This window comes from Chionomys nivalis, chromosome 9 (genome assembly GCF_950005125.1).
Source record: "Chionomys nivalis chromosome 9, mChiNiv1.1, whole genome shotgun sequence".
NCBI classification, from domain to species: domain Eukaryota; kingdom Metazoa; phylum Chordata; class Mammalia; order Rodentia; family Cricetidae; genus Chionomys; species Chionomys nivalis.
Genome location: NC_080094.1, coordinates 33,503,028 through 33,516,743, shown reverse-complemented (window position 1 = coordinate 33,516,743; position 13,716 = coordinate 33,503,028). Strand labels below are relative to the sequence as shown.

The 13,716-nt window shown below is 44.0% G+C and overlaps 1 protein-coding gene across 3 annotated transcripts in view; it reads right to left on the bottom strand.

The window, feature by feature from the left end:
- Kif16b (kinesin family member 16B) overlaps window positions 1-13,716 on the bottom strand; it is a 296,601-nt gene that overhangs the window by 30,510 nt on the left and 252,375 nt on the right. For 2 of the 3 annotated variants that reach the window (XM_057780934.1, XM_057780935.1), the window contains one exon: window positions 7,600-9,400. The exons of the other annotated variant lie outside the window; for it this stretch is intronic. In XM_057780934.1, coding sequence (XP_057636917.1) covers window positions 9,242-9,400 — 159 coding nt within the window. In that variant the 3' untranslated portion in view covers window positions 7,600-9,241. Of the gene's footprint in view, window positions 1-7,599; window positions 9,401-13,716 lie in introns of those variants that run through there. 3 annotated transcript variants of the gene reach the window in all.

Here is a 13,716-nt window from a genome sequence, read left to right as displayed (position 1 = left end):
CTTTCTCTGTGATGATCAGATGCATGGACTGTGCTGTCAACAGCTTGCCACCCCTCCCCTGATGAACAGACCTTCTGTCACTCATGCCAGAAAACTTAATGAAAATAACTAAAGTTCTTTGAGCTACCTGGATCACATCCATTTCAGGAGGAAGACAAACACATGCCTAGACACTGTGGCTGGACAGGAGGGTGAGCTATAAAAGCCAGTAATAAATGATTATTTGATTATAAGATGCTCCAACTTTGCGATCCTAGGAAGGTGGCATTCTTTCTGTGGAAATGAGGTATCTTTGGTTTTGATCTTTCCCTGGGCTACTTATCTGCAGCACCATATTCTCTCTTAAGTAGCTCCCAGCCACTTGGAAAACCGGGACTTGGGAATAAGTTTAAGACTGTACTCACGGCTCATGCATGGGAGTGCACACCTATAATCCATTAGTTTGGGAGGCAAGGGCAGTAAGGTCAGCACCCATTTCAGACCAGTTTGGTCTGCAGAATGAGTTCTAGGTCAGTCAGAGCTACATGGAAAAGAGAGACCCTGTCTCAAAAAGCCAACGTGGTCAACAACTACAATAGCAAAAAGGCTGCACCTCTCGCCCTCCTGTGCATGCTCATGAGGCCTTAATGTTTGGGGGGGGGAATTAGCTCTTCTTGGGTTCTGAGGCTCAAAGTGGCAGCCATTTGGGGACCCTTAAGGTCAGAGGCATGGCTCAGGGCCAGGGATGTTATGGCTAAACACACTTCTCATGAGGATAAGCAGAAAAGTAATTTCTCAAGTGAGTAGAACTTCAAGTCACTTGAGCAGACGCGAGTCACGTTAATGGACAGTCCATGGGAATTAGTGACGACCCGCTGCAGAGTGAGTAATGGGGTATTCTGCCAGTCTCAAAAAGAACACAAAAAATGATTGCATTATCAACAACATAGTAATGCTTGTCTCCAAGCACAGGCCCATAAAGCTCACTCCCCTGACAGATGTTCTAAAAATAAAATCATTATCTTTACACACCTGAGGCATCTCTAAGATGCTAGTCTGCCTCAGATGGGTGAAGAATTGGAGCACCCCCTCACCTGATCCATCTTCTGAATCATCAAGCAACTTTCTTCTTGGTCATTGGTGGAATAAAAGAGAAAAATTCAAATATCATCTTGCTTCAGGAAGTTTGGTTCCTTTTCTTTACCTTCCTTAAAAAAAGTGTGCGTGCGTGTGTGTGTGTGTGTGTGTGTGTGTGTGTGTGTGGCAGAGGAGTTAGAGGTGGTTGTGAGTTTCTTACTATCTTGGGAGAGCTAATCCATGACGAAGTCTGGTGAAGCAGGAGATACTCAGGACATTTCCCATAAGGACATGCACTGTGCTGCTCAGGTCATGGCTGCTTCTTCCGGAGAGTATCTAATCTTTTGAGGCTCTTGACAGAGGTTTAAGGCACACATTCCTCTTTAGAATTAAGGGCCAGAGGCCAAAGTCTGTAGATTAATCTACCCCACATCCCAGCCCAGGCCATAGTATTGTGGCCCAGAAGTTAAACAGACAGTAACTACAGATACAGAGTGCTGGTTTATGCCGTATGGCTTCTGGACACTTGCCTGACAGCCATGGAAAGCTATGTCCTGGCTGCAGGTGATGTGAAAGCGCAGCACACCTATTAGAAAAACTTGCTTTCGAATTCTAACTCCACCTTTCTCTGTTCTGCTCTGGGATTGTGGGGCTGGCACAGGCAAACCTTAATTCAGCTTTGCCAGCTGCTCCCAGTGAAACCTTGCCAAGTCTCAATACCAGAGGGAGACCTAGAGGTAACAGAGAGAATTGACTCCTCTTTTTTGTCTATCCCCATTGTCCCAGCAATACTTCCTATCTACTTCCTTTGCCCAGAAACTTCCTGTTCCTGTCAGCATCACCTCTGCCTCACTTCTTCCCCCGGTGGTAACAGCGGCACAAACACGGGACAGCATCTGGATCCAGTGTGCTAGTCTCTATCAACAAACTGCCTTTCATCCTCACCCTTAGAGATGCAGCAGCCAGTCAGGGGCCCAGGTGGTAGCTGTACAGGAGGTACCCTTTTCCAATTCAGAAGCCAGTACCAATGCCCATGGCCCGGATTCCCTTGTTGGTAAAATTCCTTTCCAGAGGGAGATGTAAGCGATCTCTACCCTTCCTCCTAAGGTCTCAATGACAAACCCAGGCTCAATCCACCAAAGTGCATTCTGGGGAACCAGGGAGTTATTTATTAAGCTTCCTGATAGAGCACAGGTAAGAGGTTACTTAGAGGGGTGTGGACACTCTTTGCCCAACCTGGAAAACCTTACCCAGCAGAAATAGCAAGGAGGGCTTCCCCCATAGTTGCGTAGATAGACACACACACAGACACCGCCCCCTCCCATATCACTTCCCTAGGCCATGCAGGGTTATGGGTCGGCAGGGAACAGTGAGTCAGTGGGAGGGGGCGAGAATTGTAAGCTGTCAGCAAGCCTATCTGGGATGATCTCACCTAAGGTTGGCAAAACCGAATGCCCCAAGAAGGAAGCTGCTTGGTAATGCGGACCGTCGTTCACATGCCCCACGCCTGTGGTGACTGGATTCAGCACAGTGGGGCTTTCTCTCCATGAGTCCAAGTCTTTTCCTCCCAGCCTTCCCCACCTATTCCTCTGCCTCTAGGGAAGGCGGCTGCTCACCGCAGTTGCCGCCTCCGTGACACAGCCATCTTCTTTCTTTTCAGCTCACTGTAATCATTTAAAATTCCCTTTATGAAAATAACTGGTGTGAGTTCTATACCCTGCCTCCCCAGGACTGACACACGCAGACTTTTCCTCTAATCTAGACAGTAGCAGGGGGCCTGCAGTTAACACACGACTCAAGTCCCAATTAGCTCTGTCAATTGAGTGAGGCCCCTTCAAGCTGTTTAACCTTTAGTAAAACACAGAGGATTTTTACTTCCGAGATGGTGACTGGCAACTGCAGGCAGAGCGCAGCCCATAGATGTGGGAGGTGTAGCCTGGGCCTGCGTATGGGCTCTCACGATACCATCTGACTCGCCTCTGCCAGAGCCTGTTCCTCAGTCACATCTATACGCTACTGAGCCCACGATTGGAGCCTGGATCTAGATTGTATCCGAGGCTCTTGGTCACCTTCTCATTACCAGTCAGGTACAAGGCTACACTGACCTGTGGTTGTTACGGGAATTAGGAGAGTGACCCACCACCTACCCATGTGACATAATTTCTATTGCTTGTATAACCATTGCCAGTGATGACTGTCACCTAGCAGCAATGCTTTCATTGGTGGGAACCAATAACAACCTTTTTTATTTGCATCAAGTGTAACATACCAATAACAACCATTTTTGTTTACACTGTAACCATTTTTGAGCAATGAGATAGCTCAGCTGGCAAAAGCTTTTGCCAGATAAGCCTCACGACCCAAGTTTTATTCCTGGGCCCTGCAACAGAAGTGGGTAATCAATTCTGAATGATAAGAATTTGGCTCTGGAACCAGGATGGAAGAGGAAATACTCGGCTCTCATTCTTTGTCCCAAGTTCCAGTTCAGTGTGGTCCTTGATAGTAAGCATGTGGTCAATGTAACCAGAAAAGTGGCCTAACTTGTTCTGAAGCCATCCCCATTCCAGGACAGTTCCTGGGAAGTGGGCATCACATGGATTTACATAGGAGACTTCAAACAGGAAACACCTTAGAAACTATTAACCAAAGCACAATATAAACAACAGAACAAAGCTCTCTCAGCTGCCACAAGCCAGCATGGCTGTTCGCTATGATTCTTCACTGTGAAGAACTCTGGCCCACTCCAAAGGGTAAGGAGTAATAGGTGGGTTCATGGGGCATGGGAGGCCAAGGAGGAGGATATCACACTGAAGACCTGCTTGCTTTAGTGACATCCGTGTTTCTGGTCAGCAATGCACATGTGGGCAATACTTGTAATAGCAAGGTGTCCCTCAGGTACACTCATGTCCCCTACTCTTAAGGGAGCACTGTGTTTTTTGACCAAGAATTCTTCCAAAGAACAAAACCACAACCTATGCACAGGTTCACCCCAGGCCAGTGTTGGAAGATAAGGGAAACCTCTAAATCTAAATATGACCTTTCTTCTCTAACTGAAAAGGACAAGTGGCCAAAGATGTTAATGACTTTGCAACCAAAGGCTTGAATATTCTGTCAACATTTCTTTTAATATCCATTAAAAACAAGTTTCAAATACACACCGAAGAAGTTGCCTAAGACAGCACGCCTCCCCCTTCTAGCTTATGTGTTTAGAAGAGCTGGTAAGAGTTTAGACATCAACCCAAGTGCAAATTAACCAACAACAAACTTAATTTCACAAACTGTTATTACTCAGTGTGATTATTGAAGATAGTCCTGGCAGTTTCGAAGGAACAGCTGCAGCCTTCCCTCCTTGCTTTCCCTCCTCCCTCTTTTTCCTTCCTTCCTCCCTTCTTTCCTTCCTGCAACAAGACTGTGAAGAAAGGCGGGGTTCTCAGGAATAGCAAAGCCTCAGGCAGTTCTTTCCCTAGCGGTTCTCGGGCACAACTGTGTGCTCGGCTGGGAAGACACGCATGTTAGCTGCACATGGATATGGGGCACTTTCGGCAAAGCTACTGCTTTCAGGCAGTCCGGGTGACTTAAGTTCAGGCTTCCTGTATGTGCTGCTCTTCCAGGCTTCCTTCTGGAGACAGGCTTCTTTCTTCCTGGTGACTCTTCTTCATGTAAACACGCAGCCCCACAGAGAAGTTCTGTGGGCCACCTGCATTTTCTGCTACATATTTTCCACTCTGTCCCTGGCACATTATCCTACTTTGATACTTGGAAAGAGCGGGTTGGCCCATCTCTTTGTAAACACATTCTCCCATATGCAGAGGAAAGAAGTCACCATTCTAACAGTGGGGAAAGTGTGTGTGATGGTCAGGCTATGTTTTAGCCTAAGTTACTCCATATTGGACAAAACAGTAGAGTTTTAGGCAGTGCTTTGCTCTAGGAGACTTCTTTATTTTTTAAGACAACTTCTCCCTATGTAGACGTGGCTGGCTTGAAACTTGATATGTAGAAAACTGGCTTTGAATAATCTATAAAAATCCACCTGCCTCTGCCTCCCGAATACAGGGATTACTTCAAGTGCTAGGAGATTCCATTTTTACAACTATTGTTAACTCCATTTTGAGGAAGAAGGATGATGGAAGTCACTGTGTAGACCTAGAAACTGCATCATCTGTCAGACGCACACCCACAGTACGGACAATGACTTATTCCTGCGAGGAGAAAGGGAGACATCATCCTAGTTTATTGGGGGAACTGACACTGTAGGGCCACATGGGTAGACCGCAGAGACCGGGCTCAAAAGCAAACAGGACTGACGAAGGAAATGGTGAACCTCATAGTGTTGAACAGCTAATACTGCCAAGGCATGGCCCGTGACAAACTATCATGACACCTGCTAAGTGGGCCTCCAGACTGACAAGCAGCCTTTCCCACATGTCCTTGGAGCTTTAGCTTGGCTGTCCCCTGCAGTAGATGTGGCCCCCTTGACTGCCTGCCCATCTACCTCTTATCCCCCCTGGACCTGCTTCTAACACATTCGTGGCTGCAGCTCATCTAGATTTGAAGCCGAATTCTGCATTCATTACCAGACTCTATCTCTTCAGCAGTCCTCTCTGGGCCCTACACAGGTCTGTAACAGGACAGACTCTGTCCATTCCTGAAACCTCTTCAACTCTGCTACAGCCTCTTTAACTTGCACTCATTCTGTAAACCATATATACATGCGGAGAGATCTAGATATGTTTACTGTGTGCTCTGTGAATTAATATTAACAATTAAGATTGGAATAAAAGAACTTGCATTTGCCTCAGCCAGGCAATCAAGGTAGGGCAGGATTTTACATGAGATAATTTGCTATCTTTGAAACCATGAACCTCGTGAAGTCATTGTTATTCAATAAATTCTGACATTGTAGAAGGACATAAATGTTTATTACTGGAATAGCATGTTCATGCAAATGCAAACCTCACATTAATGTTTCATAAATTTAAACCTGGAATATCAACTAACATGCCTTGACCAGAGGCTGGGAGTTACAGCGCCACAGCAGCCCTGCGGAACACATATCCTTTGGTTCATCCATGTGCTAACCTGCGCAAGCTTTCACCCAGATAGTAAATATCCTGTCTGAAGTCTATATAGGCTGATCAAAAGCAAGACTGAGCACAATTAGCTCTTATTTCTGCAGAAGATGTAAATCTGCACAAAAATTTATATCTGAAAGGGACTTTGGGATTAGGAATCCTGTTCTTGTATCTCTACAGCATCTTCCAGCACAGCATCTTCAAGTTTCTCTACATCCTGAGCAGAGAATCTTGTAGGTTGACAGTTGCTGTTGAGTCAGCATGATTCATATTTTCCCTATCACCTGCCAAAGGTTAAATTTGAACCTAATTCAGAGACAGCAAGGTCTGCGTGGGAACTGGACTGAAGGTTATTATATCACGGTTTTAAACAAGATTGATAAGCATTTATTTTATAAACAATATCTAGGAAGGCATGCCGCCTACTTTCAAATAGGAATTCTACTTAAGTTCCTCCGATTTGTCCAAGTGACAATAATGTATACGAGGATGACTCCTCAGTCTGAATTATTAAAGTGGACAGTTGGTATCTGGGATGCCTGAAAATACAACAATATAACATATACTTGTTAATTTTCTTTTACTTCCCTAAATTAGTACAAATTATTGAAGCGTCCATTTTGTCAGCCTAGACCTGTCATCTATCTTATCTTTATCTCAGAAAAGAACTTCACTCTTGGGATAAGCTTTTGGTACACTGTGTAAAGTGTGTCTCTGTCCTTTCTCACCTGCCTACGGCACCTTCTGATTGATCTAATAAAGAGCTGAAAAGCCAACATCTAGACAGAAGAGGATAGGCATGACTTCCAGGTAGAGACAGGAACTCTGGGAAAGAATGTGATGCATGGGAGATTTTTTACCAAGACATACAGGAAGTTGGACGTGTGGTACTGAAGAGAAGTAACAAGCCATGTGGCAAAAAGTAGATTAATATAAACTGGTTAATTTGTTTTAAGAGCTAGTTGAGAGCAAGTCTACACTAAGACCAAGCTTTCATAATAAATAAAAAGTCTTCATGTCATTATTAGAGAGTAACTGATATAAAGACCCATTATGTTCCATGATTTGTTCGATATAATTCTTCACTTGCTTTCCAACATCCCCTCATGCTTAATTCAGATTCACCAGCTTCTATGTCAGGGGGAAGCATGTAGTTCATACACACACACACACACACACACACACACACACAAACCTATAACTGGACCAAGCGGAATAATTCATCCCCTGCTATCCATAGGTGCAGATGGAAGGGAGAATCATCTCAGAGAATAGCTTTCTTTTCAGATGTGGACCAAGGACTGGGGAGACTTTTCTATGTCTTTGCTGGCTTTAGCAAGAGCCAGTTAGTACTAGGGCTCCAAACACTATCGTGCAGGAGGAATGTCACATGACTGTACTTCTCACAAATACACTACTCTTGCCAAATATTATGTATCATTTCAACAAAATACTTGCCATGAGCCTAGCTTTTAATACAGGTTCCAAAGAACAAGAGATAGATTATCCGGTCTGCTGAAAAAAAAAAATTACTCAAGCAAATGATTTTTGGTCTTCAGCATGTGGACTTATTTTAAATAAATTACATCCCTAGTCTTTAGTTTTAAATTCAAGTCCTATGAAACCTAGGCCTGTAATCATGACTGGAGAGAGAAGCGGGTCCTTTTGAGGCAATTAAATAAACAGGTCCACTTTAATTTTTTATGCTAAACTACAATATTTCATTAGGAGAATATGAGTTTCCTCCTTATAGGAATTGCTGCATCTTTAAACATTCTTTAAAGCTGGAGAGTTCTGGTAGGCAGGTATGTTCCAGAAGGCTGAATGAAAACATGTTCTGCTAGTCATTCATTTGTGACTTCAATCATTACTGTGACTGCATTTTCTGCAACATAAATGCTAAATTATACATTATGCATCTTTCTAAGCACACCAGATCAATTATTAAACAGACCAGTAGAAATGATCATATTACAAACTTAAAATAAACTGAGCTACAAGGTAGAGTTCATGACTTCATTTAATATTGATAGCAGCTCAATTTAACAGTTGAAAAAGCAAACACCTTTAATAAATTTGGTGTGAATGATTATACAGCCTGACATTGAACTATTGTACAGGAGAGTATACATATAAATCTATAAGTAGAATTATGTACACTTCAATATATACCATATATTTTTCCTACTCAATTTTCTTTTGATAAATGAAGTAGTTTCACTGTACAGATGTGCAATGCTACATTATGTCCTGAGTAATTGAGGGATTATTAATAAACTACTGCAAATTCTCTTTCTCTTCTTAGCTAATGATCCTGAAGACTCTGTACTAAAACATGAACAAAAGGATATTTAAAAGATTGCATCCAGTGTTGCACTTGTTTTATGCAGAAAAAGCTCAAAAATGGACAACAGCCATTGAGGTTTGGGAAGATGCCCTCAAATATTGAAGGTTTAAGCAATGTCTTATTTGTAGGGTTTCTACAAGTTTTAAGTCATGTTGCCTACATCCAATTTGTCAGGCATGGAAGACTCTTTTCATGATTGGCCTATAGATCCTTTTTGCAGAACAGGACATTTGGTGTAAACTTCAGTGTTTAGGTATAGTAAGTCCCAATCCAAATGAGTAAAACAATATGACATAACTCAAAACATCTTTGAAATATAGCCAGTCACATGGAAGGAGTAGAAAAAACAAGCATATTTTGGTGAAAGAAGAAACCAGATGCAAGTCATTTAAGGGTGGTCTGGTAAGCCACCACTCTGGGAGGTCCCAAGTTGATTTGGCTCCAGGAGCCCCAAGATAAGCAAGCCACATATCCATCTTGCTGCAGGGAACTGACTTGCTGCACAACGAGAAGGAAGCACTATGGGAAAGGCCACGTTCAAGTGCAGAGGTACAGCAACAACTGCCGGTCAGAGTCACCCTTGGCAGGCAACGCAGCCCACTCCCAAACTCAGGCACTAGATATGGTGTGTGAGGTGGTCTGGGCTGGCTGCTGCGTGTTGCCCCAAACGGAGGGGGCAGGCTGGGATCCTGCTGCGGGAGTCGGCCTGCATTGGAGACACTTTGATGAGAAGGCACTGTGTTGGTGGTTCCTCTGTCACTCAGATCTATCCCGTTCCATAGCTGCTATAGTCAAAGACTCCTTTCTTGAAGAATGGCGAGAACTCACAGATGGTGTGCTTGGACAGGGTCAGTCCTACTTTGTTGATGTGAAGGGGGGACGTCTCAGACTGGAGCATCACACTGAAAAACTCCCTGAGGTATTTCTGGGAAAAGATAAGAGTGAAGAATATGGTCAAGACAGTGCTAGAGTCAAGGAGGAGGGAAAATGCCCAATGTATAACTGATCTGCACATACGTTTATTTTATAAACAAAACAAGGAGAGAATGCTCCAAAGGCCCTTGACTACCTTGGCCCTTGTCAGTCAATGTAGAGTAGACAGGGCTGTGATGCCCAGGTCTACAGGAGAAACTTCTTTGGCTCTGGGTTCTAATCCATAGAAATGTCACCTGAGGCCTACCTGGAGGCAGTGTCATGTGGAAGGCCAGCACAGGACATGACAACTTTATCCTACCTAAAATGTTTTCCTCTAAAGTTTCATAGGGGTGGGTGTGCCCATCTGAGCAACTTTAGCATTTGTCTCTTCTTTGAAGCTTATGTATAAAATGGGATCGGCTCCAAGTACTACAGAACATTTAAAATTTTCAACTTCTATAATCATCATCAATAACAAAGTGTTCTTCCTAAGGTGAAAGGTGATGGAGGAGGGTCATATATCTATTGGTTAATAAAGAAACTGCCTTGGCCCTTTTGATAGGACAGCAGCTTAGATAGGCAGAGTGCACAGAACAGAATGCTGGGAGAAAGAAGCTGAGTCAGACAGTCGCCATGATTCTCCCACTCCAGACAGACGCAGGTTAAGATCTTTCCTGGTAAGCCAGCTCGTGGTGCTACACAAAATATTAGAAATGGGTTAGATCAATATGTAAGAGCTAGCCAATAAGAGGTTAAAACTAATGGGCCAAGCAGTGTTTAAAAGAATACAGTTTCCATGTAATTATTTTGGGGCATAAGCTAGCCAGGCGGCCGGGAGCTGGGGCGGCAGGGAAGCGGCCCTGCCGCTCCACACAACAGAAAGGTGAACTGCTCTGGGCTTTTTGCCGTTCTCTCCTCCATGGCAGGTGTTCATCACTACAGCACTTGCCTTGCATGGCACTGAGAGAGAAAGAATGCCTGCCACAAGGCTCCGAGATGTGGAGAGAGAACTCAGAAGTGCATGCCTGAAACGTGCATTAGAGGAGAAGAGGACGTACAAAAACAGCGCCTAGATCTCAGGTCAGGCAAATCATGTCAACACAGAAAATGAACTGTCTCTGTTCATTTAAAAATGCACATAATCCTGGAATAAATTCAGAAATTAAGCATTATTATTCTGGACTGTAACAAACAAAATGGAAGCCTGAATCCTAGAGCAGCGGCTCCCACCTAGGCATTGTAGCTCACGGGCCACCAGGTAATGTGTGGAGACCTGTAACTGTCATGTGTGTGTTGAGGGATGCTCTAGAGACCTGGGATAAGGAATTGTTTGGCCCCGGCTGAACTTTGCCCTAAAGGAAAGCTCATCTTTCTTTATGAATGAGGAGCCTTGGCTGGCCTCTATAGAGGTAACTTAGTCCAAGTAAGAGTGCTAGCTTTTGCTTAAATTAATGCCAAGGGCTAAAGCAGCCTTTATATACCACTACTACTACAGGACTTTGTACACTTTATAGAAATAAATCTGAATATGCAGAGATCAACTGCATACTCCTTTTGAATGTTCTCTGTATGCCAAGGATAGAATCTCCAGAATCTCCAACCTTGTGCATGCCAGGCGATCACTCTCACACTGAAAACAAAGCAAAGAAATCAACTCAATCAATAAATTAGCTAACGAAATGAACATACTTTCTCAAAAGAGGAACACCAAAGGTCAATTAATAGAGGAGCTCAACTTTGCTAACCATCAGAGAAATGTGAACCAAAACTACCCCAGGATTCCATCTTACCCTGGTTGGAACAATAGCCCTTAAGAAAACAACAAACGCTAGCAAGGATATGGGCCAAAGGGATCCCTTACATGCTGCTGGTGGCAATATAACTAATCCAGCCACCATGGATATCATAAGATTTCTTCAATAAATTAATAAAAGTAAAAAATAGAAAAAAATTAAAAACAAAAGCCCGACTAACAGCAGGCCTCTATGTGACCTCAGCCATTTCACCTCTGGTATTTACCTAAAGGACTCCATGTCCAAATGTCACAAGACATTTCAGCATCAATGCTTATAACGGCACCAATCACAGGACCAGGCTCAGTGTCCCACAAGAGAGGGATGGATAAAAATAATGAGGAATATACACACAGTTAAACACTTTTAGCTGTAAAGAAGAGAGAAATCAAGACATCCCCAGAAAAAAAAATAGACATAAGTGGAGACAATCATGTTAAAATAATAAAGTCAAACAGAAAAAGACTTTGGTAGTTTGAACATAATTGGCCCCCATGAGTTCAAAGGGAGTGGCATTATGAGGAGGTGTGGCCTTATTAAGGAAGTGTGTCACTGTGGGAGCATGTGGGTTCCTTCTCTCTTCATGGTCCATTGGTCACCAGGCCACAAGGTCAAAGAGGGCAGAAGCAACAAACAAGGATGTGTCAGGCCTGTGGTTTGATGGAAATAGCCTGGGAGACTGCTTCAGTGTTACAGCTCACGCTTATTCCAGAGTGAGAGGAAATACAAAGCTTGGGGACAGTGGCTGGGGCAACACCTATTTTGCATTACACAGTATGATCCTATCACAAGGCCTCACGTGTGGCAGAGGGTCCTAAGCAAAGCTCCTAACATATGTCTCACTATCACATGAACAGTGAGAGGAAAGAAAGCTCTTGCAGGGAACTGGGTCAACAGTCACACTAGAGATAAGTCAGATATCTTGGCCTAGCGACATTCTCCAAATAAGGTCAGGTAGAGATCATAACACCTCCACTGGGAGTTGAGGGGGCAGGCTACGCGTTGCACTGAGTTTGGAGAGAGTGGCTAGGCCATGGGAAACTGCAACCTCTGACCAGCTGGGCCTCCCAACAGGGGTGAGCTTTACGGTCTCCATGCTTAAGCTATGCCTAGTGAGGACATAGACAGTTTACTTCCTGTTGCCTGTGGATCAAGATATAGAACTCTTAGGTTCTTCTCAAGCACCATGTCTGCCTGCATGCCACCATGTCCTGCCATGATGATAGTGGACCGAACCTCTGAAACTGTAAGCCACCCCAACTAAATGTTTTTCTTAATAGAGTTGCTGTAGTCACAGTCTCTCTCCACTGCAATAGAAATCCTGATTAAGACAAAGACAAATATCCTGTTTTCTATCATTACATGTATGTAGGAAAGAGACTTGGAAGTTCTAATAAAGTTGTGTAAGGGGCAAAGGGGACCTTTGAGGGGGTGAGAAAAGAGAGAGTAGTGGAAATAAACTACAAATTATATACACATAAAAAGTGCCAAAAAGTAAGAAAGATTGGGAACAGAAGTATCCTGGATTGGTAGATAAAGTCATTTCCAGATGACATAAGGCTATTACACGAGAGTCCCAGCATCAGCTGTGTGATACCTCCCAATAAATTGCTGGTCTACAAGGTCCTAGAGGCCACTCAAGCAATCCAGGTTATTGTCACTGCTCTACGCTGCCCATCAGCAGGGCACAATGTGACTCTATTTCTGGATACATCACAGGTTAGAACACAGAGAATCAAGAAACCGGAAGCTGATTCCAAGCTGGCTAGCTCTCCCAGGACTAGAAAGTGCTATGCAGGATGCTGGAGAAGAAAAGTCATCAACAGTGCTCCTTAGCTGTGGACCCAGTGCAGTATACTATCGACCAGTCAGGTAAGATGTAATAACCTGGTGCAGTCATGCCTTGAGTGTTACAGGGGTAATGGACCACTTCCTGCTTTGAGGCCTGCTCCATACGAGGAAAACTGATATCTGGTACTGTAAACCTAATCAAAAGATGGTACTCCTTCATCAGTTACCAATCAAGGTGTCTCAGAGATATGCTCACAGGTCAATGACTGGGACAAGCCCTCATCTGAGACTCCCTCAGGTAACTCTAGGCTATGTCGAGTTGACAGTTGAAGGTAACTAAGGAGAGCCAGAGTGGCTTTAGGGTACAAAAACTCATAACTGGTCAAAACACCAAGAATGAGTGTTTGGTGAGCCTAAATGAGTTATCTAGATCATCCCCTCCCAGGCTGAGGGAACACTGAATGTATGGTGGGGTTAAGACTCTAAGAGCTTGAGGAGGAGCAGAGTGTATAGAACTCTGTCTTCTGGGCACATCACAGTCAGAGCACTCTTGGTTCAGCAGCAGCCATTATTCACTTAATGGCATAAGATTGGGCCCAGAAATATCCCATCAAGGAATGGGGAGGGGTTCATGAGGCCTCACTCTCTCCGGAGGAGCTACAGCCAGTTCATGGTTACTGGGACACAAAGAGGCACTTCCTTCAGTGACAGAGTCACTGGTAAACTACCCATACCCTGGTAA